The sequence below is a fragment of the Limanda limanda genome, chromosome 9 (assembly GCF_963576545.1).
Source record: "Limanda limanda chromosome 9, fLimLim1.1, whole genome shotgun sequence".
NCBI lineage: Eukaryota > Metazoa > Chordata > Actinopteri > Pleuronectiformes > Pleuronectidae > Limanda > Limanda limanda.
The window spans coordinates 79,532-105,000 of record NC_083644.1 but is presented as its reverse complement, the minus strand read 5'-3'; the positions used below and the strand labels follow the sequence as shown (position 1 = coordinate 105,000).

The 25,469-nt window shown below is 47.2% G+C and overlaps 2 protein-coding genes and 1 long non-coding RNA gene across 5 annotated transcripts; 2 read left to right on the top strand and 1 right to left on the bottom strand.

The window, feature by feature from the left end:
• Window positions 1-10,091, bottom strand: med16 (mediator complex subunit 16). The gene is made up of 16 exons (XM_061077912.1): window positions 9,929-10,091; window positions 9,178-9,361; window positions 8,903-9,010; window positions 8,637-8,806; window positions 8,279-8,560; window positions 8,044-8,193; window positions 7,484-7,589; window positions 7,241-7,396; window positions 6,886-7,100; window positions 5,673-5,879; window positions 4,341-4,551; window positions 2,782-2,915; window positions 2,453-2,645; window positions 1,521-1,737; window positions 1,219-1,302; window positions 1-276 (listed from the first exon to the last, which is right to left on the bottom strand). The coding sequence occupies exons 2-16, from the start codon at window positions 9,314-9,316 to the stop codon at window positions 147-149; spliced, it is 2,502 nt and encodes an 833-aa protein (XP_060933895.1). The 5' UTR covers window positions 9,317-9,361; window positions 9,929-10,091; the 3' UTR covers window positions 1-146.
• A 3,883-nt stretch (window positions 10,092-13,974) lies between these two features.
• tmem259 (transmembrane protein 259) lies at window positions 13,975-24,717 on the top strand. 3 transcript variants are annotated; one of them, XM_061078657.1, is made up of 11 exons: window positions 13,975-14,353; window positions 15,427-15,723; window positions 16,445-16,544; window positions 17,452-17,562; window positions 17,663-17,785; window positions 17,945-18,045; window positions 18,214-18,271; window positions 18,514-18,597; window positions 20,052-20,184; window positions 22,937-23,036; window positions 23,504-24,717. In XM_061078657.1, the coding sequence occupies exons 1-11, from the start codon at window positions 14,138-14,140 to the stop codon at window positions 24,179-24,181; spliced, it is 2,001 nt and encodes a 666-aa protein (XP_060934640.1). In that variant the 5' UTR covers window positions 13,975-14,137; the 3' UTR covers window positions 24,182-24,717. The 3 variants fall into 3 exon arrangements, with proteins under 3 accessions (XP_060934640.1, XP_060934639.1, XP_060934641.1); XM_061078656.1 differs by having other exon boundaries at window positions 17,927-18,045; XM_061078658.1 differs by lacking the exons at window positions 22,937-23,036; window positions 23,504-24,717 and having other exon boundaries at window positions 20,052-20,188.
• A 366-nt stretch (window positions 24,718-25,083) lies between these two features.
• LOC133010986 (uncharacterized) lies at window positions 25,084-25,380 on the top strand. Its single transcript, XR_009680707.1, has 2 exons — window positions 25,084-25,279; window positions 25,313-25,380. It is a non-coding gene; the product is annotated as an uncharacterized LOC133010986 (long non-coding RNA).
• The last annotated feature ends 89 nt before the right edge of the window (window positions 25,381-25,469 follow it).

The window sequence follows — 25,469 nt, the reverse complement described above, 5'->3', positions numbered from 1 at the left end:
TTTTATTACAAAATGATTTATATTTACAGTCGTTCAAACGAACAGGGATCATAAAAACATAACAGGTTTCTGAACTCAGAATATCCAGACCTGGTCTACTGGTGTTCACCTGGTCACCTTTGACCTCCAGGTGAGGTCAGATGGGGTCAGGCGAGCAGTGCGGGGGGGATCCTCCTCCAGAGACCTCCACACAGACAGTTCTTGATCCAGCGTTGCTCCCACTGCTTCATGGCGTTCGTCTTGTTGGGAGAACGAAGCATCGTCACACAGCCACACCTGCGTGCACACACACACACACACACACACACACACACACACACGCACACGCACACGCACACACACACACACACACACACACGCACACGCACGCACACAAAGAGTCATGAGATTAGATGGCAGCTCTTCATTTTCTCCTCATCAGCTCATGTTCACATCAGGAAACACAAAGGGACGACAACCTTCTCGTCTTCAATATGAAGATCACGAGTTGCAGTTCGTAGCTTGAGCTCTGCTGCTGGTCACGTTTGATCCAGGATATTTATTTTTTTTCTGTTTTCGTCACCACCACTTCTTGTCCCATTTTTCTTTTTGGGTCCCTTTGTTCCTCTTTAGAGGGGGGGGGGGGGGGGGGGCAAGACGACAGTGTATGGTCGCAATGCAAACGACATTTACCTCATAAGTTTCTCTTTCTTCAGGTGCTGTCAAAAAATGAGTAACGACACAGAGTACAATCACGCTTCAGTCTCCCGGGATAAACATTGAGTCTATTTAATAAGCAGAGCATCATTAAACAGACTCGTGGCTGATGCAGCCATGTTGGTTCACAGGCTCCTCCTCCTCCTCTCGTCCTGGAGCTCATCACCTGCTTCTGGTGCTACTGCAGCCCAACTTCGATGGTGGAGAGGGAGGAACCATTGTTGGCTCAACATTGTGATGGTTAGGGTCCATGATGTCGTCCTCAGCCCCACCCACCTGACCACTGTGACATCACTTCCTGTGAACTCACCTGGTGCAGGCTTTACCCACCGCACTACTGTTTGTCACTAGACAACACTTCTCTGTTCAGGTTGTGATTGAGTGTTAGTGGACACATACAGCGTGTAGGGTTGTCATGGAGATGCGTTACAGCCTTAATCTTCACTCATTTCTCTGACAATGAGAACCTGACAGGTAACGTGACATCACGTCCTGCTGTGACATCACTTCCTGTGAACTCACCTGGTGCAGGCTTTACTCTCCTCAGTGGGACAAACTCCCATATGAACACAGCGGAGGTGATCCATCTTCTGAGGACCAGGACTCCTGAGGGACACACACACACACACACACACATGCATCACTATAAAATACATCCTGACAGGAAGCTAGAGGATCATGATCATCACCTGATGAGTCGAGGAGTCTCGGACTCAGAGACTCAGAGACTCAGAGAGTCAGAGAGTCAGAGAGTCAGAGAGTCAGAGAGTCAGAGAGTCAGAGAGTCAGAGACTCAGAGACTCAGAGACTCAGGTTTGTGTTACCTGGTGAACACCTCCAGGGGGGCGGAGCCTCCTCCTCCGGGCAGAGACGAAGCTTTTCCAAACTGCAGCCTGAGCGGATGTTTGTTCTGCAGCCGCACGATGACGCCGTCGTTCACCGGCAGCCAGTCCATCCCCGGCACCAGCAGCTGGCTCGGCAGCAGGCAGCACTCGTCGATCAGGGTCTCGTCAGGCTCCTGGGGGGGGCCGTCGTCCCGAGCTGAGGCACAAAGCAGAGCTGCTGGTCAGCTGTTTGAATATTTAATAAACAAATCATAAAATCATAAATTAAGTTTTTATGAACAGACGATCACATCATCTACGTCTGATACCAACACAGGTCACATGGTCACAAGGTGAATGTGATAGGCCGACGAACATCATGTGATCAAACACATGATTCTGATGTAAGTTCATCAGCTGCTGATCACTGCTGGTCTGAGACACAGACCAGGTCCTGAGGGATCAGACCTGGTCCTGAGGGATCAGACCGGGTCCTGAGGGATCAGACCAGGTCCTGAGGGATCAGACCTGGTCCTGAGGGATCAGACCTGGTCCTGAGGGATCAGACCGGGTCCTGAGGGATCAGACCAGGTCCTGAGGGATCAGACCTGGTCCTGAGGGATCAGACCGGGTCCTGAGGGATCAGACCAGGTCCTGAGGGATCAGACCTGGTCCTGAGGGATCAGACCTGGTCCTGAGGGATCAGACCTGGTCCTGAGGGATCAGACCTGGTCCTGAGGGATCAGACCGGGTCCTGACGGATCAGACCAGGTCCTGACGGATCAGACCTGGTCCTGAGGGATCAGACCTGGTCCTGACGGATCAGACCAGGTCTGGGCTGCGAGGACCAGGTCCTGACGGATCAGACCTGGTCCTGACGGATCAGACCAGGTCCTGACGGATCAGACCGGGTCTGATGAGGAGGTTCTTACAGCAGAGCCACAGCTTGGTGAGCAGTCGGAACAGCAGCTGCATGCTGTCCTGGTTGTCCGACGTGGCGGTGAAGGTGGGCAGACACCCCGGTTTCAGAAGACCCCAGATCCGGATCATCACCAACATCTCCCTCAGCATCCCCAGAGACACCCCGTCCCTCATGAAGCCGAACCCGGGCCGGACCATGGAGCCCTGCAGGACACAGCACCAGAGGGTCAGAGTTCAACTCAGAAGTGTACAGCGTGTGTGTGTGTGTGTGTGTGTGTGTGTGTGTGTGTGTGTGGGGGGTGTGTGTGTGTGTGTGTGTGTGTGGGGGGGTGCTGCTCACCTGGTTGGGCAGGTTGGCGAGCAGGTAGAGGACGAAGTCTCCCACCCACTGGATGAGCTGCTGCAGCGACTGGAGGGGGGGGCCGTCCAACACAAACTCCTCCGTCTTCAGGTTGATCATCACCTTATCAATATCTGAGGAAATATAGATCAGTATTCACCATCTGTAACAGCTGTCTGACCAATACTTCTCACAGATCATCGGGATATGAAAAGCAGCTTGATGGGAGATGGTTTGTTTTCTTGACGTGAGGAAGAAGCAGATTATTGATCCGCTTCATCGTTCACATTAAACCAACGGGGAAATTTGTGCTCGCACAAGATAATTATTCCGTAAGAACCTTCAATTTTAAAAGATATAAAACAACTTAAAGCAAATTACGGTAATATTTATTTATTATTATAGAAGATATTATGAAAAGCTATTAATCAGTGATTAATAGTTTTTAATAATATCTTCTATAACATTGTGCATATTTCACCAAGTACGACTGTAGTTTTCAACTTCCGTTTCCAAATGATGTCCCAGAGCGGAGGTTAAGATCCTACTTATGTTTTATATTTATTATGTATACATAACAACAACAATTCTCATGAATAAACAATTCTGTTTAGCCATCTTGGCAAATTTTCAACTGTAGACCCCCGAGTGCACGTGTGACTACAAATAAAATACATGAGAACACATTAAATCTTTATAATCGCATAAAAGATAAATCATAAAATCTCGCTCCGGCTGCTTGAATCTACAAAGTATGGTCACAAACTAATTTCAAATAAAAGCATTTTGAACAATGGTTAATGCACTTATTGTAAATCGCTTTGGATAAAGGCATCAGCTAAATGATATGTAATGTAATAACTGAATGTACCAAGGTCTCTGATGGATGTTGGCAGATTGTTCCAGGTGGGAGTTGCTCTAACAGAGAAGCCCCTCCCACCACTGACCTGGTGTGTCAGTGCTTTTCTTTGCTTTAAAAGACACTAAGAGTGGGAGGAGCCAAACGCTGAAGAACCTTGTACACAAGGCAAGCGTCTGAAAATGTCATGATATTGTCCCAGCTCAGTAAATGAGTTATTCTCAGGCAATAACAATGTGTCACCATAAATACTCAGTGGCACCTGTGTGAGATGCTGCAGTGATGGATGCAGTGATGGAGAGAAGAATGAGTTCAGACTCTGTGACGTATTCTCTCTCTGTGTTTGAACAGCAACACTTTCTTTGAATGACTTCACTGCTGTGGCCATCAAACTATCTGTCTTCTTCCCCTCCATCTCACAAAGTTTCTTCTTCTCTTTGCTTGATGCCATAAATCACCATAAAACACGATTGGTCAGCAGGACGATATGATAAGAGCTTCTGAGATCCACGTAGGACGTTTCCAGGTGGACTGTGATTTATTAAAGGAACATCGCCTTCAGGTTTGCAGTTTTATAAATCTGAATTTATTTTGTGTACACCATTTAGAGCGCACGTAGACTTTTAGTATGAATCCTATGAACTGTTTTATAAATGAGGGCCCTGATCAATATCTGAGGAGAACACGGATCAATAATCACCAGTGTCGGTGTTCTTGGCGCAGATCTCCGTCAGCCGGTCTCCGGGGCTCTTGTCCGGCGTGTTGAGGACGTGCGGTCGCAGCAGAGACTTCAGAGTCGAGCTGATCGCCATCAGCAGCAGTTTGGCGTGAAAGTCACAGGCTCGAGCCGCCGTGGCCGTGGAGAGTTTACAGAGCGACGCCTTCACTGCCACGATACGAGTCGCCAGAACCTGAAACACACAGCAGCACTGAGGCATTGTGGGAAATGTGGTTTACTGCTGCCGTTTCTGAGAATGAGAAGGAACCTGATGATGATGTCACATGATTTCAGAGGACACTGGTTTAAATATTTAGATATATTGTTAAAACTAAATTTTAACTTATTAAAACACACATCTTTTTTAATATATCAACATGTTAAAACTTAAACGTTATCTCCCAGAAACTAAAAAAAATGAAAAAGTCAAATCTCTGATTTAAATTATAGTCGGCAGTCAACTCTCGTTCCTGTAGATCAGCAACCTCAGGCACACGGCGCCATAATCACTGGAACAGGCGATTTATTATTAAAGAAATGTTCAAAAGTTCTGCCGTCCCTCAGCCTGTATTATTTAGCTCGACTGATGTTAACGACTCCCAGCCACTAGGTGCCAGTAATGCGCCATAGGCTGGATGCCAATCGCCGTTAAATAAGAAGAAGAAGACGCCTCCAGCCGGCAGCCGCTCGGGGGGGGTCGTGATGGCACAGGCATGTCAGCCTTCATGGGCAGAAGACTGTGGTTTTTCATAAGAACTGTGATGTGTGCACATTTTATTTAGAAGATGTTGTGTGTCGAACGTCCAGTGTGAGGCGCCACTTTGAGACAAAGACCGGAAGAAGTTTAAAGATCAGGCAGACGAGGGAGAATCACACGTGCAGTGACAGGTGGGACAACTCGCTCAAAGTCTTGTGCTGTGGTTGGTGGGGCTTATGAAAAACTGAATTCTTAATAATAATGAGATAACATGTTTCTGATAAGTGTTCTATATATAGCCAATATGGATGGTATGAATGAAAATCTGTTGGAAATATGAATGTGGTTCAATAATAACACTTGATATGGCAGACAAATTAACAAGAAAAATTTAAATAATGTAGCGATTAAGTATTGTTATGTGTCAATTTCATGTTGCACTTTGTAGTTTGGCTTTCTTGAATAAAATGGTCCTTTCTTGATTCTTGTTGTTCTGGGTTTGTTCCTCGTGCTCGATGCACTGGAAGTCGCTTTGGATAAAAGCGTCAGCTCAAAGAAATGTAATTAAACAACAATGTTTTATAATAAGACCGATGCTCCCATGAGGCCGTGCTGACCTGCTGCAGAGCCTGGTTCTGCCTCATGTACTCTTCGTGCAGTTTCTCCACCAGGTTGTGGACCATGGTCGGCTGAACGTGCAGCAGAACGTCCCACCAGTCGTAGCCTGTCACCATGCAGTACTCCAGCAGGAACAGCAGGTGGCGCAGTGTTGTATTCATCTCCAGCACCTGACCCATAGAGGGCGACACCCGCAACATGTGGAGCTGAGGACAAAAACACATGTGACCCATTATTCAATCAGTTTGTTCATCAGATCAACCAGTGGAGCTCCGCCTCCAAGACGCAGACACACAAGAGCACTGAGCTCAGTCTCTAAAAGCAGAGGAGGAGGAGGAGGAGGAGGAGGAGGAGGAGGAGGAGGAGGAGGAGGAGGAGGAGGAGGAGGAGGAGGAGGAGGAGGAGGAGGAGGAGGAGGAGGAGGAGGATCCAGAGCTTCAGCATCAAGCTCCTCTCCTGTGGAATCATCTCCGCTCACTTCTGGAGGCAGACTCCCTCTGGACGCTGGAGATTCAAACCTTCCTTAGGGATAAAGTTATAGTTGGAGCTGGTCCAGGTTTGTCTTGGACCTAAGTTCTGCTGCTGCAGGTCTAGAAGGTCGGGGTCATGTGACACATGGAGCTTCTCCTTCCTCTTCATCACGTAAATGTCTCATCAACACATGTCTCCTCACACCTTCGCCATCAGGAGCTCCTCAGTTCATCTCCATCGGACATAATGTATAAACACTTTAAACCTGAAGTTACAAACTAGTTCTTCTCATGTAGTGAATCCTGTTGTTGTGTTGATGTGTTGATGTGTTGATGTGTTGATGTGTTGTTGTGCTGTTGTGTTGTTGTGCTGTTGTGTTCAGGTCCATCAGCACATGTGTGTGTCCTGGGAGAGGATCCTCTCTGGAGTTGATCCTTGTTAACATCCATGACACAAATGTGTGAATATGGGCCACACAAATAAAATCTGATTGATTGATTATTTCCATAAACTCCTTGTGTGATTGTGGCTCATCCACCACGAGACCAGTTCAATGAGAATCATCGTACTGGGGATGTTTGTCTCCACCAATCAGAGCAGTTTCTGTCACATACATAGCACCATATCAATCTGACGTGATTCTTTACTGACGCGACTTCGGTCTTTATCATTTATTGATCAATGTGAACCATAACTCCGCCCCTGCGCCTGCTGCGGCTCACCAGGCTCACGCCTCCTCACCTTTCCGTGGTTGTCGACTCCAGTGAGAGCCAGAGACGTCCAGGAGAACTGCAGAGCCTTGAAGTGCAGCGCAGGAGCTCCGGTTCTCTGCCGCTTGATGGCCGACTCTTCTCCAGGTCGCTGGCTGGAGGAGGAGCCGTAGAAAACGCCCATGGTGTGAAGAGACAGACGGTGGAGGATCTGAATACTTCCATCATGAAAAGCCAGAGCCAGACCTGAAGGTGCAGGAGGAGAGTCAGGATTCAAACACACTGAAGGAATAAAGATCCATGTTCCTAAAACATCTGCACGTTCAAATAAGATGAGAGCCAATCAAATGCAGATGTGACAGTCTGGACAGGTGGCGTCTCCTCACCCAGTCCAGGACAGAACTTGGTGTCTGACGCCACCTTCAGGTCGGTGTTGGAGATGGAGATGGGCAGCTTGGGCAGAGCAACAGCTGAGACTCGCTCCAGGTCGTTAGTGGTGGTCAAGATCCTCCACTTCAAGATGGTGGGCTGCTTCTCCCCCACTGACACACATGGGGGGGGGGGTGCAAGCGTGAGCGGAGCTCATCATCTCTTCACATCAGCACAACCTGTGTGTGTCGGTTTCTTACCGACTGGTGAACGATGCTGGAAGATGTTGTTAACAGGAAGTCCCTCCTTCCTCAGAGACCAACACTCCACGATACTGCCACTCTGATGAGACGCACAGAGGAGAACCTGCACACACACACACACACACACACACACACACACACACACACACACACACAGACACAGACACAGACACAGACACAGACACAGACACAGACACAGACACAGACACACACACACAGACACAGACACAGACACAGACACAGACACAGACACACACACACACACACACACACACACACACACACACACACACAAACACACACACAGACACAGACACAGACACACAGACACAGACACAGACACAGACACACACACACACACACACACACACACACACACACAGACACAGACACAGACACAGACACACACACACACAGACACAGACACAGACACACACACACACACACACACACACACACACACACACACACACAATGTAAAGAACCTTGATAGAATGTATTTTCTGATTCCATGCTGTACATATGGATCCACGGTTCTCGGGGGTGGAGCTGGTCACCTGCTCGGAGTTCTCTCGGGTCAGGAACTTCAGGTGGGTCACCGCCGGGTACTTCTCTCTCCGCAGGGGGTCGGTGGTGCAGCGCAGGAACAGCGACGGTAACAGCTCCGTGTCGATGCGACACTTCTCACTGACCACGCTCACCACCACCTGAGCACAGGACACGTGAGGAGCCATGTTAGTTGACGGTGGCGTGGTGATGGCGGTGGAATGGTAAAGAGGCGTGTCTTCAGACCTTGTAGAACTGAACGGGAGACGAGCTGCTGCCGTCGGTTGCCGCCACCACGATGTTCCCTCCTCCAGTGAAGGCGATGTCGGCTAACGCCACCCGACCTCTCAGCCGGCACAGACTCTCGCTCGCCGTCAGCAGCGTGTCGCCCGGCTTCAGCAGCGACACGGTGACCAAGCCGCTCACCGTCACCGCCAGCCAGCCCTCCATCGGCTTCCCGCCAAACAGAGTGAGAGATGGAGAGAACTTCACCCGAGAGAACTTCTCACCGAAGTTTGTAGAACCCGACTGAAGCAGTAAGAGAAGGACATGAGTCAGTTGACCTTTGACCTCCTGGCTGACGTGTGTGTTCCTGAGTCGTTACCATCTCCACGTGCAGCGCCAGCTTCACGCCGTTGTGCAGCCAGCTCAGAGCCACGATGGGGTCTCCGTCCAGCGAGCTGCACAGGACGCTCTCCCAGCTGTTCACCAGGTGCTCCGACATCGACCAGCATTTAATCTGACCGTCGCCGTCGGCCGACAGCAGCCGCGAGCCTCAACACACACACACACACACACACACATCAATACATCAACACAAACACAAACAACAAAGACAAGTCTATACTTCCTGATCAGCGAAGACCTCACCTGATTGGTCCCACTCCAGACAGGAAATGACCTCAGTGTGTCCGGAGTTGATGGAATAAATGTCCCACGGGTGTTCAGTGTCCATGATGTGGATCATGTGACTGACGTCTGGAACACAAACAGGATGTGTTCCACAGGATGTGTTCCACAGGATGTGTTACACAGGATGTGTTACACAGGATGTGTTACACAGGATGTGTTACACAGGATGTGTTACACAGGATGTGTTACATGTGTCAAAGGGACGAGGTCATGTGACAGCTGCAGGTGAGTACCTTTGTCGTCGTCGTGGTTCTTCATGTCCGTGGTGAAGGCCACCAGGTTCCTGCAGGACCAGGAGCAGACCAGAGGGATGGAGGGACAGTGGGTGCTCCTCTGGCGTCGGTCCCACTCACACACGTAGGCAAGCTCCATGGTTCCTACCCCGGGGACGAAGCTGGACGCAACACCACGTCGCACCTGGAGACAGGACGCACATGTGAGACCTCAGAGACTGTCTCACCACCTCAGAGACTGTCTCACCACCACAGAGACTGTCTCACCAGCTCAGAGACTGTCTCACCACCTCAGACAGAGACTGTCTCACCACCTCAGAGACTGTCTCACCACCTCAGAGACTGTCTCACCACCACAGAGACTGTCTCACCACCTCAGACAGAGACTGTCTCACCACCACAGAGACTGTCTCACCACCACAGAGACTGTCTCACCACCACAGAGACTGTCTCACCACCTCAGAGACTGTCTCACCACCACAGAGACTGTCTCACCACCTCAGAGACTGTCTCACCACCACAGAGACTGTCTCACCACCTCAGAGACTGTCTCACCACCTCAGAGACTGTCTCACCACCTCAGAGAGAGAACTGATGAAAGATGTTTAAAGTTCAGAACGACATGGATTTGTCTTTGCTCTCTTTCAGTCAGTTCACTGACTAGTTACCAGATACTAGTATTAATAATAGTTATTATTCATTCAAATACACACGTTAACTGGAGGTTAGCTGCTAACATTAGCATACTCACTGTGGTTTGATTTCAGTGACGTAGAAACGATTAATAATAAACCTTCCTTAGGGTTAGGGTTAATCAACTGTAGATGGAACTATTAAACCAAACAGTGACGTCAGTTTGGAAGTTTAAATTGAACGCGACGGTGAAGAATCAAAACAAGCGTCCATTGAAGCGAGCGTCAGGACCCCGAGTTCACAGAGCTGCCCTCACTCGTGCCTGACTGTAAATCAAACGTTGTTTCTCTGCTGTTGGTTTAACTCGTTTGCATAGAGATAACTTATTTTACAATCAAACAAACAAATCTACTATTCCTTTGCAAACACTGTTTGGTTTGCAAGTACAAAACGCACCTGGCAAAGAAGTACATTATTTATAATATATGATGCTTCAGAGACGATTAGCCGTCTGTAAGATTCAGAATAGATTTCCAGATCCTGCCCTTCATATATCTAACAGCTCATAACACTGTATTGTCCAACTACATCCCTTCACTCCATAAACACAGGTTCTCTTGTGGTTCTAGAGTCAGTGAGAGCAGAACAGGAGGTAGAACCTTCAGCAACCAGGCTCCTCTCCTCTGGGTTCTACAGTCTGACACCATCTCTACATTTAAGGTTCAACTTAAAACGTTCCTCTTTGAAAAAGTCTTTAGTTCTGGATCAGGTCCAGAAACATCCCTTAGTTATGCTGCTGTAGGTCTAGACCATAGATATATAAAGGCCTTTATATCTATATCTATGGTCTACTGCTGGAGAACTCCCATCATTCATTTGTCTTTCTCCTCCCATAGTCTCTCTCTCTCTCTCTCTCTCTCTCTCTCTCTCTCTCTCTCTCTCTCTCTCTCTCTCTCTCTTGCAGGAATCTCCAACTCCAGAGCTGCAGGATAACAACTATTAATAATAATCAAGAGCATATTTACACTTTTATTGTTTTCAATAACTAGAGCTAATACCTGACCCCCCCCCCCCACACACACACACACACACACGCTGCTCATTGTGGGAACTGTTGGTTTCTCTATAAAACAATTTAAGGTCTCGACCTTCAATGTAAAGTGCCTTGAGATGTTGTTTATTATGATGGCGCCATAAAAATACAATTTAATTTTACATTTATTTCATACAAGTGCAAGTAGACGAATTTACTACAAATACAAAAAATACTCCGACTCAGTGACACGTGAAGTCAAACTATCTCTGGTATTATTAGACACTAAGGACTATACCTGTACTTTCTAACATGCATATTATTTAAATATCTTGAATGTGTAATTTTGAAACGCATACATCATAAACGTGTATTTCCATGCTGAGGTTGTGTAGTTTGTTTAGCTTTGTGTTGAGATAGAGAACAGCACCTGGCAGGCAGAACCCAGGGCAGAGCGACTCTGGGAAAGACCCGTATTTCCGGTGTAGTTGTGGTTCCGTCTCCTATCAGCAGCCGTTAGCCTCCGTTAGCCTCCGTTAGCTTGAACTAGCTTCAGTTAGCTTCAGTTAGCTGCGACAGCTCGGCTCTGACCGGCAGCGGATTCTCTTTCGCTTTTTTTCCGAGGGGGAGTTCGATCAATGTGTTCAGTCGAGTGGGGGGGCTGCTAGCTGTTAGCCTCTGTTAGTCGTGTCCCCGCTGCTAACCGTGCTAACGGTGCTAGCTGTGCTAACAGTGCTAGCCGTGCTAACGGCTTGAACTGCGCTCCGGTCAGTTTGTTGTGATGAAGACGAGACGCTAACATGTCCACTCGCCTGCGGAGCCAGTAACAGGTGAGCTACATGCTAACTGAGCTCATGCTAACTGAGCTACATGCTAATGTCAATACAAAGTGACGCTGGGTTGTTTTTCTGCTGAACCAGAACAGGTACCAGGCCCGAGAGAACCGGGTCTGCTTCAGTCCACATCAGCCTGCTTCAGTCCGCTTCAGTCTGCTTCAGTCCACATCAGACCACTTCAGTCCGCTTCAGTCTGCTTCAGTCCACATCAGACCACTTCAGTCCGCTTCAGTCTGCTTCAGTCCACATCAGACCACTTCAGTCTGCTTCAGTCCACTTCAGTGTACTTCAGTCTGCTTCAGTCCACCTCAGTCTGCTTCAGTCTGCTTCAGTCCACTTCAGTCTGCCTCAGTCTGCTTCAGTCCACTTCAGTCTGCCTCAGTCTGCTTCAGTCCACCCCAATGTACTTCAGTCTGCTTCAGTCCACCTCAGTCTGCTTCAGTCCACTTCAGTCCACCTCTGTCTGCTTCAGTCCACCTCAGTCTGCTTCAGTCCACTTCAGTCCACTTCAGTGTACTTCAGTCTGCTTCAGTCCACTTCAGTCCACCTCAGTCTGCTTCAGTCCACTTCCGTCTGCTTCAGTCCACTTCAGTTCACATCAGTCTGCTTCAGTTCACATCAGTCTGCTTCAGTCTGCTTCAGTCCACTTCAGTCCACCTCAGTCTGGTTCAGTCCACTTCAGTCCACTTCCGTCTGCTTCAGTCGACATCAGACCACTTCAGTCTGCTTCAGTCCACTTCAGTCTGCCTCAGTCCACCTCAGTTTGCTTCAGTCTGCTTCAGTCCACCTCAGTCTGCTTCAGTCCACCTCAGTCTGCTTCAGTCCACTTCAGTCCACCTCAGTCCACCTCAGTTTGCTTCAGTCTGCTTCAGTCCACCCCAATGTACTTCAGTCTGCTTCAGTCCACCTCAGTCTGCTTCAGTCCACTTCAGTCCACCTCTGTCTGCTTCAGTCCACCTCAGTCTGCTTCAGTCTGCTTCAGTCCACTTCAGTGTACTTCAGTCCACCTCAGTCTGCTTCAGTCCACTTCAGTCTGCTTCAGTCTGCTTCAGTCCACTTCAGTGTACTTCAGTCTGCTTCAGTCCACTTCAGTCCACCTCAGTCTGCTTCAGTCCACTTCATTCTGCTTCAGTCTGCTTCAGTCCACCTCAGTCTGCTTCAGTCCACTTCAGTCCACCTCAGTATGCTTCAGTCCACTTCAGTTCACATCAGACCACTTTAGTCCTCCTCAGTCTGCTTCAGTCTTTTTCAGACCACCTCAGTCCACCTCAGTCTGCTTCAGTCCACATCAGACCACTTCAGTCCACATCAGTCCACATCAGACCACTTCAGTCCACCTCAGTCTGCTTCAGTCCACTTCAGTCAACCTCAGTCTGCTTCAGTCCACTTCAGTCCACCTCAGTCTGCTTCATTCTGCTTCAGTCCACCTCAGTCTGGTTCAGTCCACTTCAGTCCACCTCCGTCTGCTTCAGACCATTCAGTCCACCTCAGTCCACCTCAGTCCACTTCAGTCCACTTCAGTCCACCTCAGTCCACATCAGACCACCTCAGTCGGCTTCAGTCCACTTCAGTCCACATCAGTCTGCTTCAGTCTGCTTCAGTCCACTTCAGTCCACCTCAGTCTGCTTCAGACCACTTTAGTCCACCTCAGTCTGCTTCAGTCCACCTCAGTCCACTTCAGTCTACTTCAGACCACTTCAGTCCACTTGAGTCCACCTCAGTCCACTTCAGACTCGAACCTGAACCTCAGTGTTTGTGAGTGAAGTGATGGTTGTCAGGTTGTTTTACCCTCTGAAGATATTTGAGCTGATGCCTTTGCTCATATTTTCATTATTATTTATTAGAGATACTCTTTTCTCAGTCACTGATAACGAGACATGTCCTCATGTCCTGTCTCTTTAATCCATGTCACCTCACCAAGTAGATCATGATCAAAATATCAATAAAGACAATAACCGAGCTGCGTGTGTAAACCTGTAGAATACTGTTTTATAGTGATCATTTATTACAGGAGAACTAACTGATGTGTTATAATGATTAACTGCTTTATAGAACAGGGTTACAGCCGAAGGGTTAGGGTTAGGGTTAGGGTTAGGGTTATGTAGTGATGTTCTACCGTGAACTCTGACCTCTGTCACCAGGTGTAAACACTGAGAGACGTCCACAGTGTGAGGACAGGACACAGCAGCTGAGGAATAAAGATCTTAAATCTGATCAGAACTCAGTTGATTAATCAGTTGATGGTTGTTTGTTTGTTTCAGGTCCCAGTGGCGTGCACATGCTCAGACCGATCAGACCGATCAGACCGATCCGCTGTGGACCTTCATAGCCTCATCTGATCTGAGGTCAGAGTCGGACCCTCACTCCAGGAGTCTTTACGGCAGATATGCTGACCTAAAATCAGCCGGAGCTGTGAGATCAATCAGTGTGAGCAGTGTTATCCAGGTCAGAGGTCGTCATGTCTGAGAACCAGGCCAACAACAACAACGTCCCTGTAAACAACAACAACAACATGGGACCCAACAGGATCCGAAACCCCAACGTCAACCAGAACCCCCTCATCAATGTACGAGACCGCCTCTTCCACGCCCTCTTCTTCAAGATGGCGGTCACCTACGCCAGACTCTTCCCTCCCTCCTTCAGAAGAGTCTTTGAGTTCTTCGTCCTGCTTAAGGTGATGATGATGATGATGATGTCAGAAGTTTGTGATGAAGGTGGAGGAACAGTGATGGTGAAGAGCAGGAACAGAGGTTTATTTTCTCATAGTGACGACGAGGTGAAACCGTTACTGACAGGAAGTGTTGGCGTCGCTTTGTATTCACCGCTGGTAGTCGAGTCATGTGACTGATGAGAACCAATCAGGAAGAGAACCATGGCAACAGTGATGTTTTAAGATTGGTTTGTGTGGTTGGAGCCTCCAACTGTCGTTCTTTATTTCTGCACATTTAAATATTTTTTACCAATGAAAGGAGCTTTGATAAAATGATTAAGTCAGATCTCTGATCTATTAGTGACTCTATACTTTTTAATGTATATGATTGAGAGAGAGAGAGATTCGCATGATTTCAGAATTTCGGATCAGAATAAACCTTCATTCTCTGTTCAGTCCTCCTTAAAATGCTCATGAGGAAATTAGTTATGAGTGGTGGGTCTGTCCTGGAGAACATCTTTGAGTGAACTCAGTGAACCTGCACAACAACAACAGCAGCTCAGTGATCGTGTGTTTAATCTGACGGCTTTAAAATCAGTTGCTCAATCAGATTGTCACAAATACAGACTTTTCTCACCAAACACATGAGTCAGCGTACAGACTGCCGCGTCACCGTACAGACTGCCACGTCACCGTACAGACTGCAGCGTCACCGTACAGACTGCAGCGTCACCGTACAGACCGTTGCTTTGAGTGACTTCACACTTGAACAAACTTCAGTGTGATAAGAATGACCTAAATTGACAGAAACCATCTTTGAATAACATTTATTTAATGTCTACTTTTTTATTTGGTCCATGTCCCATCTGCTAACATGGAGGAGGAGGAGGTTTATGACCTTTACTGCAGTCAGCCATCAGGGGGCGATCCAGATGATCATGCTCCATGACGTTCATCTTTCACTTTTAACAGCTTTAGTAGAAATGTGTTGGATGAGAACAGTGAAGTTAAAGAGAAGATTCTGGTCAATGTTGGAGTTCACTGTGAGAGTAACTACTCTTCCTCCTCCTCTTCTTCCTCTTCGTCCTCCCCCTCAGGCACTATTCGTCCTCTTCATCCTTGCCTACATCCACATCGCCTTCTCTCGCTCGCCCATCAACTGTCTGGAGGCGGTGAGGGAGCGCTGGCCTCGAGATGGGATCCTGCGGGTGGAGATCCAGAGGAACTCCAGCCGGGCCCCGGTCTTCCTGCAGTTCTACGACTCCAGTGGGCTCCAGGAGGTGATCCAGGCTGAGGAGGAAGAGGGGGTGGGGCTCAGTCTGGCAGCGCTGCAGGAGGAAGACGACGAGGAAGAGGAGATGACTCTGGACATGTTTGACAACAGTTCGGTGCAGGTGAGTTCCAGGTCGTCAGCATTGTTTACTTTATAATGAATCCTCCTTGCCCCTGAACATGAATAGAAGAGTAGTTTAGAACCAGAACCTTCTGGATCTGCTTCAGGTTTCAGATGTGGACCCAGGATACCTTTACGGTATTCACATGAACTCAACCTATCAATCACAGTCAGGCTCAGTGGTCACATGAAGCTGGGAGTCAACTGGTGACGTTAACTCAGGGTTTCCTCTAGATATGAGCATGCACATGAAAGGGGAGGGGTTTCCTGCATATGACCAATCACAGACATGGACAGTTTGACTGACAGCAGAGCCTCATATTTCTCAACGTGGATCAATTTTTGTATTCGAAAATATGAGTAGAACAAAGACCAGCTGGTAAAACATCTCTGATTGTGTGAATTCTGAAGTAACATGACCACGACGTAATAACGTGTGTGAATGAGATAACAACCCAGAGCTGGAGGAAACCATCTCTTCCTTATTCCAAATAAATATTTAAAGTGATAGTTGACCGAAAAATTCATTCATTGTTTTATTTTTGTATTATTTTATATTTTTTCATTAAATATCTGTTAAAGATATGCTTAACATTAGTAAACAGCAGAGACTTACACTGACCTCCAGCAGGTGGCGCTGCAGTGTTATTGAGTGAAGAGAGGAGCAGAGTACCACGACCTTCTTCTGATTTGTTCTCTGATCTCTTTGCTCTCTGCTGCAGTTTGAGCTCGACATAGAACCTCGTCTGAAGCCGTCTGTGGTCGGAGGAGGAAGAGGAGTCAACGACAGTCAGGACGTCTCGTTCAGTCCCAACACTAAAGGTATGAAGCTGCTGAAGAACTCACTGTCTGAGGTGGAGATGAAGACCAGAGCAGGTAAACATCTATTCCTCCTTACTGGTGAGGATTGGATCTAAGGACTGTATGTTGGAAACTTCTTCTGTTTAGTTGATTCTGTTTCCAGCTTTGCGTCAGGTTTGTCTGTTAGAACTCGGACGACTTCTCTCTCTTTCAAATCCTTCAATGAGCAACAGCACAGTACAACAACACAGACCCACAACAGGCTGGGCATGTGTTTGTTTGATGTGTAGTAGGATGTGTGTGTGTTTGGGTTGTTCTGCAAAGAGAAATGATTATAATAATTTGAGTGATCTAAAACAGTGCCACTGTATAACCTAAATGTCACGCTCTACACAAATTGTAGGTTAAGCATATACATATATACACGTACATGTAGTTTACTGATAGGACAAAGTACACAACTCCCAGGTCTCAGGGACAGACAGCTGTCAGCCTCCACTTGCTTCTCGTTATCCTCACACATCCTCGTGAATGTGCGTTCCCGCTCCAGTTGTTCCATCGGTTGTTCCCACTTACCCTCGTGATGTGCTGCTGATTGACATCCTTACTCCATTACCTCCTTTTCTCTTCTGTAAACAGCTGAACTTGTAGTTCACACCAGCAGGGGGCAGCAGCGGTTACATAGAAACAAAATAAATTGCATTAGATCAACTTATTGATTGATGAGCTTTGTTACAGTGACTGTTAATCAGTCACATTTATTCCGTAACATCTCATCACATACTAAATCAACTGAAATGCAACATTAAAAAAGAATCCATCCTAAATGATGCGTCTTAGTCTTCATCATCTTCATCATCTTGACCTTCATGCCAGTGTCAACCAGGTTACGTCCTCTGACCTGAGATGAGTTGTTGTTGTGTTTCAGTCTGGCCTCAGGAGGAATACATCGTGGAATATTCTCTGGAGTACGGTTTCCTGCGTCTGTCTCAGAGCACGAGACAAAGACTCAACATCCCTGTCATGGTGGTCACGTTGGGTAACACACCTGATCTTCACCTGAAGCACACACACGTGACACACACCTTCACACCAGCAGTGTCATGCACTGTCTTAGACTGACACTGGTCTCTGTTCAGATCCCACGAAGGACGAGTGTTTCGGAGACGGGTTCAGTCGTTTTCTGCTGGATGAGTTTCTGGGATACGACGACATCCTGATGTCCAGTGTGAAGGCGCTGGCTGAGAATGAGGAGAACAAAGGTAGAGAGACACTGAGAGGGAGCAGGAACATGTACATCAATTAATTAATACTAACAGCCTCAATAAATGTATAAGTATAATGATGACTGTTGTCGTTGTGCGGAAACAATACCTTTTTTGATTTTAAATGTGTGACTATAGAACCTGAGTTTTCTGCAGGGTTCCTGAGGAACGTGGTGTCTGGAGAACATTATCGTTTCGTCAGCATGTGGATGGCGAGGACCTCCTACCTGGCCGCCTTCGTCATCATGGTCATATTCGTGAGTAAACAAGTCAGAATCCAACTGGTCCGTCAGTGTACGTCAGATTTTAAAAACAGAAGGCACAATGTCAAATCTGACTTTGTAATAAAACTGTATTATTATTCTTATTCTATTCATTATTCTATTGATTGATGTTTTATTTATTTGATGTCTTGTGGTTCTCAGACTCTGTCGGTGTCTATGCTGCTCAGATACTCTCATCACCAGATCTTCGTCTTCATCGGTCAGTTTGTTGTGAGATGTCACATCTACACTAATGTAGTCCAGTCCACTTTTATATGATCCAGTCCAGTTTAATATGATCCACTCTAATGTAGTCCAGTCCACTTCAATGTTATCCAGTCCAGTTAAAGCCGGTCCAGGTTTTCTGGTCTCAGGGGTTTACATGTGGACTGAGATCTTTTTAAACCCATCCTCTCAGGATCAGGGTTTTGTCTTGATCTGGATTCTGTGTGTCCTCCTCAGTGGATCTGCTTCAGATGTTGGAGATGAACATGACCATCGCCTTTCCTGCAGCTCCTCTGCTCACAGTCATCCTGGCCCTCGTCGGTAAGTTCACCTGTAATCAAATCAGTTACATTTTATTTGTATAGCACCAAATCCAAACAAACATTAACTCAAAACTTTATATAACGAGGTCCAGACCTTAAAAATAGAGAGAAACCTCCAGTTCACACAATGAGAATGCGAGACAGGATCCGTCGGAGTCCTTGGTCAGACTCTGCGTTCTGGGTCAGACCAGGTCCCGGTCCTACGAAGCTCGTTCACTTGTTGTCGTGGTAAATCACCATGGTAACTTTTTGGACAGTTTAAAGCTCCGCCCACTGACCAATCACCTTCTTTGAGCCATGACATCATGTTCTCAGAGGATCTGTGGAGCTGGTGTGGATCGAGTCTCTGAGGAGGACCAGGGTCTTCAGAGGAGGACCAGGGTCTTCAGAGACCCACAAGATCCTCTGATGAGTTTCTGAAAGATCTAGATTCTCCTCAGAGGATGAACCTCTTTCAGCTGCTGGAGCCCAACAGAACCAGCCTGACCCGTAAAGTGCTCCCAGTCCCACAGAACCAGCCTGACCCGTAAAGTGCTCCCAGTCCCACAGAACCAGCCTGACCCGTAAAGTGCTCCCAGTCCCACAGAACGAGTCTGACCCGTAAAGTGCTCCCAGTCCCACAGAACCAGCCTGACCCGTAAAGTGCTCCCAGTCCCACAGAACCAGCCTGACCCGTAAAGTGCTCCCAGTCCCACAGAACTAGCCTGACCCGTAAAGTGCTCCCAGTACCACAGAACCAGTCTGACCCGTAAAGTGCTCCTAGTCCCACAGAACCAGCCTGACCCGTAAAGTGCTCCCAGTCCCACAGAACCAGCCTGACCCGTAAAGTGCTCCCAGTCCCACAGAACCAGCCTGACCCGTAAAGTGCTCCCAGTCCCACAGAACCAGCCTGACCCGTAAAGTGCTCCCAGTCCCACAGAACCAGCCTGACCCGTAAAGTGCTCCCAGTCCCACAGAACCAGTCTGACCCGTAAAGTGCTCCTAGTCCCACAGAACCAGTCTGACCCGTAAAGTGCTCCTAGTCCCACAGAACCAGCCTGACCCGTAAAGTGCTCCCAGTCCCACAGAACCAGCCTGACCCGTAAAGTGCTCCCAGTCCCACAGAACCAGTCTGACCCGTAAAGTGCTCCTAGTCCCACAGAACCAGTCTGACCCGTAAAGTGCTCCTAGTCCCACAGATCAGCCTGACCCGTAAAGTGCTCCCAGTCCCACCGACTGCAGCTGCTTCACTGGTTCTGATGCACTGGGAGTGTCAGCGGAGGAGAACCTCACGTACTTTAATACTCTGATCCTTTAAGTGGCTTCATCCTGTGAAATAAATATTAATTTGGGCGACAGATAGTTTACACATTTACCTTGTGACAGCCCCCCCGAGGTCCAGGTCAGGTCTGATGTATTCTCATACCTAAATTCCTGATCCTTTGCTGACGAGATGTCACTTCCTGTGGTCAGGTATGGAGGCCATCATGTCAGAATTCTTCAATGATACGACCACGGCTTTCTACATCATCCTCATCGTTTGGTTGGCTGACCAGTATGATGCCATCTGCTGCCACACCAACACCAGCAAACGCCACTGGCTGAGGTGAGTCACATGACCAATATCGTCTAACGCCATAGGCTCCATTAAAACCAATTACAGCGCACAATGAAACATCCCTTTAAACCTTTTATAAACCTGTGATGTGCCGGGAAAAACCCTTATCTCACAATTTAAGGGGAGAGTTAACAGTGTTTTTTCAAGATAGAGACGATATCACATTATGACAAATACTTTTCTCTCTCTCCCGCTTCCGCAGACTCAGCTGACGTCTCTGACTCGCTGCAGTTTAAATGTTGATTTGTTTGAAATGACGCCACAATATCAACACTGATCGTCACATAATGATTTATACTTTTCTTATGAGTTTAATCTTCAGTGCATTCATTCATTCAGCTCATCCTGACTCGCTCTCTATCTCTCTCGGGCTGATGCCCACACACACATGCACGTCTCTCTATAGTTGTGAGGACACTCATTCATATAATGCATTCCATAGCCCCTTACACTGACCTTAACCATCCCATCTTCTGTTCATGTTCACATGTTCTTATTTTAATTTTCTCAGATTCCATTACATTACTTGACAGGGACAGTGAATATTAATAACATTTCTGAAAGTATGCCAGAGTTGGTCACAGAGGCTAATTTTCATTAATTTATAACCTAAAGCGGCCAAATATATTGACATGCAGAGCGTGAATGCGATGCGCATGGATCATCATTATCGATAATACTCGATAACGTGAGCTCGCACATCATTAAAACAACAATTACGATATTATCGCACACCCCTAACTCATGATTGCATTAAGTTAAGTTCATTGGGGGAAAAGTTAAACCCAGAAAGCTTGTCAAAGAGAATGTAGTGGTTAACAGTGTCAAATCTCTAGGTGGTGTTGTTGGATCAATAAATACAGCTCCAACAACACCACCCTTATCCCTCATTGATTTGATGTGTTTTCTATAAAATAACAGTTGTCTGTCTGAGTGGAGTGTGTTGCTCTGAAGCCGAACTGCATGTAGAGCGGAGGGGCTGTCAAGACGAAGAATGTTCTGATATCCATTTCCCAGCTATCTTAGAGATGACAATATACTGATGCTCCTATAATTACAAAAATCCTCATGATGTCACTATAGCTGCTTTCCATGTTGTTTGAAAGATTCCCTGGGAAATGGATAAATTGATTACTTGACAGACAGGAGCTGCAAGTGGCTCTTTACCTGTTTTTAGCAAAGAAGTATCCGTGTCATATACATCCTAAGCTGTAGTCGTCTTAAAAGAGGTAAGCCAGTTCTCACAGGCCCTGGGTTACATTTCCATCTAAGTTCAACTCTAACTGCTCTCCTGATTTGTGGTCTTCCCAATCAAGCTTTTAATCTGTTTCCAAATCAGTTTGGGATAACCTCTCGCTTCGCCAATAATATTTATGTCGAAGTCTTTCTCAGTTCCTTAATCAACTTGTTTCTCAACATAATAAATTTAGTTTATCGCGTTCTAACTGTACAACCAGGGCAGGTTCTTCTTCTGTCTCTTCTTTGTCTTTGTTTTTCTGGTTAAATTAACGATCTTGTGGTTAGTAATATGTAGTAATATGTAAACTTCAGCCCAGTAAGTCTCCTTTAGTGCATTTTCAAAATGATCCAGTTCCCCTCTTGGAATTCTAAACTGCCCAGGTTGTTCAGAAGCAGGAAAATAAACCTTGTCTTTGTCAACCTCCTTACCATAAGTTTCAAGTTATGGTCAGACAGACCCGTAATCATATTACAGGACGTTTCTTTCAGGCTTATTACTGAAAATCAAGTCAATCGGAGTTTCTGAGGACTTGGTTATTCTCATTGGACCTTTGACTAACTGGTTTAAATCTCAACAGGATGAGATCTGCTTTAGGTTTTTCCTACTTGAATTATCATAACAGTTGATATTAAAATCTCCCATCAGAACAATCTCTTTGGAAGGGGCACATTACTTGAATATACTCTGCAGTTGTTCATAAAATATTGCCTGAAGGAGGTAATTACAAAAAGGAGGAAACACATTTGAGGTTCTTTTAGTCCAATACATTCCAAACTGATTCAAGATGGCTGCTGTATTTGCTTACATTGGAACGTATCTCTTATATATTCATCATATATTCATCATTAACAGCATTAACAGCATTACTCCACCACCTTCACCCTCAGGTCTATCTGAAGAACTGATGTGCCAGGATAGCAGGACTTGGATGTAGAATATTAGCAAAGTTCGGAGAAGTCTCAATGGCATATTTTTGTCACGTGAGTCTTCTTGGCGTCCGCGCTACTCCTGCTGGGCCGGGCCTTCCCAAGTCGCTGCTGCAGCACGAACCTCCACCCCCCCACTGTCAATGTCAGACTGACACGGGGGTTAGGGTAGTCCATTCGAACCCGGACAGCAGGTGCACACAGGAGGGTTAGAAGTGTGAGCATTGCTGCAGAGTGGGGTCGAGGCTGAAAGCAGCTGGTGCTGTGTTGGTGATCGGGCTAATTGTTGGTCCGACTCTATTCGCCGGTTTACTGCTGATCCGATTGTGCCAGGATGGGTAGATGAAGGTTTCTAGGAGAACATGTATCTCCCAAACCTTAAGAGTGAAATGGTCATGCCTATATCTTGCAATTGATCCAACAGCTAATGCCTGTCTCCTTCTTTATCACCAAGACATGTTTCCGAATAGTTTTGGTTGAACAGATTGAGAAATCAGTTTGTAGACCAGCAGAGCTGTCAAACCTCCCAGTGTTCCCAGCGCCATGTTTAACTTCTCCTGTTCATGTCCTCCAGGTTCTTCTATCTGTACCACTTTGCTTTCTACGCCTACCACTACCGCTTCAACGGACAGTACAGCAGCTTGGCCCTCGTGACGTCCTGGCTCTTCATCCAGGTCAGCACCATCATCATCTTCAACAAACACCAGACCAAAGTTCAGACTGTAGAACCAGATTATCTTCAGGAGAACCAGACCGAAGTTCAGACTGTAAAACCAGATTATCTAAAGGAGAACCAGACCAAAGTTCAGACTGTAGAACCAGATTATCTTCAGGAGAACCAGACCAAAGTTCAGACTGTAGAACCAGATTATCTTCAGGAGAACCAGACCAAAGTTCAGGCTGTAGAACCAGATTATCTTCAGGAGAACCAGATCTTCAGAGTGTGTTAAGAAACAGTAAAGGAGACATATTTCCATGTGTAATGTTTACATCACATCTGTGTCACTAACCTTCCACTTTCTCTTCCTCCTCACCCTGTACTTTCTCTTCCTCCTCATCCTCCACTTTCTCTTCCTCCTCCTCATCCTCCACTTCTCTTCCTCCTCATCCTCCACTTCCCTTCCTCCCTCCTCCTCTTCAGCACTCCATGATTTATTTCTTCCATCACTACGAGCTTCCTGCGATTCTTCAGCAGATCCGGATCCAGGAGATGTTGCTTCAGAACCAGCAGGCGGCTCAGGCGGCCAATCAGACGGCGTTGCAGGACAACCTGAACAACAATGACGCCGCCGCTGCAGGACCAGCCCCTGCCGACGCAGCCCAACCCCGCCCCCCCAGCACCCCACAGCCCCCGGCCGACCTCCAGCCCCCCCACCCTTCCTCTCCAGCAGGTGTGGGGGGCGGGGAAGTGAGGTCAGAGCTGAACTGGGTCGCTCACACAGCCGCCATCATCTCCGAAGCTCTGTCCTCCTCCGCCCACAACGTCTCGGTCGAGTCGGTCAGTGCAGGAGCGGCAGCCGGAGGTCAGGGGTCAGCCGGAGGTCAGGGGTCAGCCGGAGGTCACGGGTCAGCCGGAGGTCACGGGTCAGCCGGAGAGATCAGTGTGGTGGCTGAGTTCTGGATGGGAGGAGTGGGTGAAGGGGGAGGAGGGGGTGAGGATCCAAACGTCTCAGTAGAAATTAAAACCAGCACAGGAGGCGGAGCTCCACCAAGCCAGCCAATAGGAGGGCTGCAGACAGAGGCGGGGCCCCCTCAGACAGACTGCCCCCCCCCACAGAGTTCAGACTGTGGAGCTCATCAGACGTCGTCACTGACCTGAGGGTCGTCGGCCGTGACCTCACTCACCTGTCGGACACTGTGCCTCCGTCTGTCTTGATTAACGATTGATTATCTGACCTTTTTAAATGTAAACAAATTCCTGACTCATTGCTCAGTTTAATTCTGAATCTGGTTCAGACGTGATTCAGTTACTATGGAAACAAAACATGAAGCTGAGACTAGCCGTTTGTTAAAGTATCGCCATGGTGACGGTGTAAGGAACTCACATTAAATTATCACCATGGTGACGTAACCAATCGGAGAAACGTTTTGAGTCTGAACATGTTGGATTCTTTTCTAGTTGCTGTTTTTCGTCTTTCAGGCGAAACAATCGAAGTAATCGATCATCTGTGAATTACAAAGATTTAATTCAAGTTTTTCTGTTATCGAGTGTTCGTTAAATTTCACGTCGTAGGTACGAACCAATGGACTTGGAGCTGAGGAGGTGACAACATACGGAACCCGATGATCAGTTATTGATCAGTGACTGTATGTTGATTCGCTCTGGTTCTGACAGATTGAAGCACAAACTCTGAACTGTGTTGATTTTTGTTTCCACCTGCTTTTATTTTGAAGAAAGACTTTTGTTTTGAAGGGTGGATCAGGAATTCATGTCAGAATTGATGCCTTAACAATAATATCTGGAGTATGAACATCTCATCGACGGCAGCAGCAGAGCAAGATGCCGAATGTGTCACACCTCAGGCCCCGCCTCCAGGGAAGGAATCAGTAACGTGAACGCATAGCGGCGACGCCCACGCTGTCTGTGCTGCGTTCAGGGACTGAAGTCAGAAAACGCTCGTGTGTCAGTTCGTCATCTTCGTCACATCTGGTCTCTGCTATTCAGCCGTCCTGTGGCTGTTATCAACAGATCATGTTGATAACAGCCCCACCCAGACTTCACGGGAGCCCGGGTCAGCTGGTTCGGGGGCGGGGCCTAAAGTGTGACGTCAGTGACAGACACTGAGGCAGGCGTTCTTCTTTGTGCCTCTGCTGGTCGTCTGAAACCCATCGTCTGTTTAACCAGTAAAATTTCACATCACGACTTCACTTCTCCGACTCTTCTTGTTCCATCAAACTTTATTCTGTTTGAAGTGAGGTTATTTTAGTCAACTGAAGAAATTACTTTAAGTTTGGTTGGAATGTCATGACATCACTATGAAGTCAACCAATAAAACTAGATGCATGATCTTGATCATATTGAGATGAACCAATCCTTTGTGTGTTATGTTAACATTAGCAGCTCTTTACAGTTAGCACTTCAATGACTCATCAATACATAAACAAAG

Bases quoted from the DNA above. Each gene is read 5' to 3' on its own strand.
- med16 (XM_061077912.1), bottom strand. From the start codon at position 9,316: ATGGAGCTTGCCTACGTGTGTGAGTGGGACCGACGCCAGAGGAGCACC. The intron at 8,561-8,636 runs GTAACGACTCAG...TTACTGCTTCAG, and splicing joins TGGCGCTGCACGTGGAGATG to TCGGGTTCTACAAACTTCGG. The intron at 4,552-5,672 runs GTCAGCACGGCC...TGTGTGTTTCAG, and splicing joins AGAACCAGGCTCTGCAGCAG to GTTCTGGCGACTCGTATCGT.
- tmem259 (XM_061078656.1), top strand. From the start codon at position 14,138: ATGTCTGAGAACCAGGCCAACAACAACAACGTCCCTGTAAACAACAAC. The intron at 15,724-16,444 runs GTGAGTTCCAGG...TCTCTGCTGCAG, and splicing joins TTGACAACAGTTCGGTGCAG to TTTGAGCTCGACATAGAACC. The intron at 17,786-17,926 runs GTAGAGAGACAC...GTGTGACTATAG, and splicing joins TGAGAATGAGGAGAACAAAG to AACCTGAGTTTTCTGCAGGG.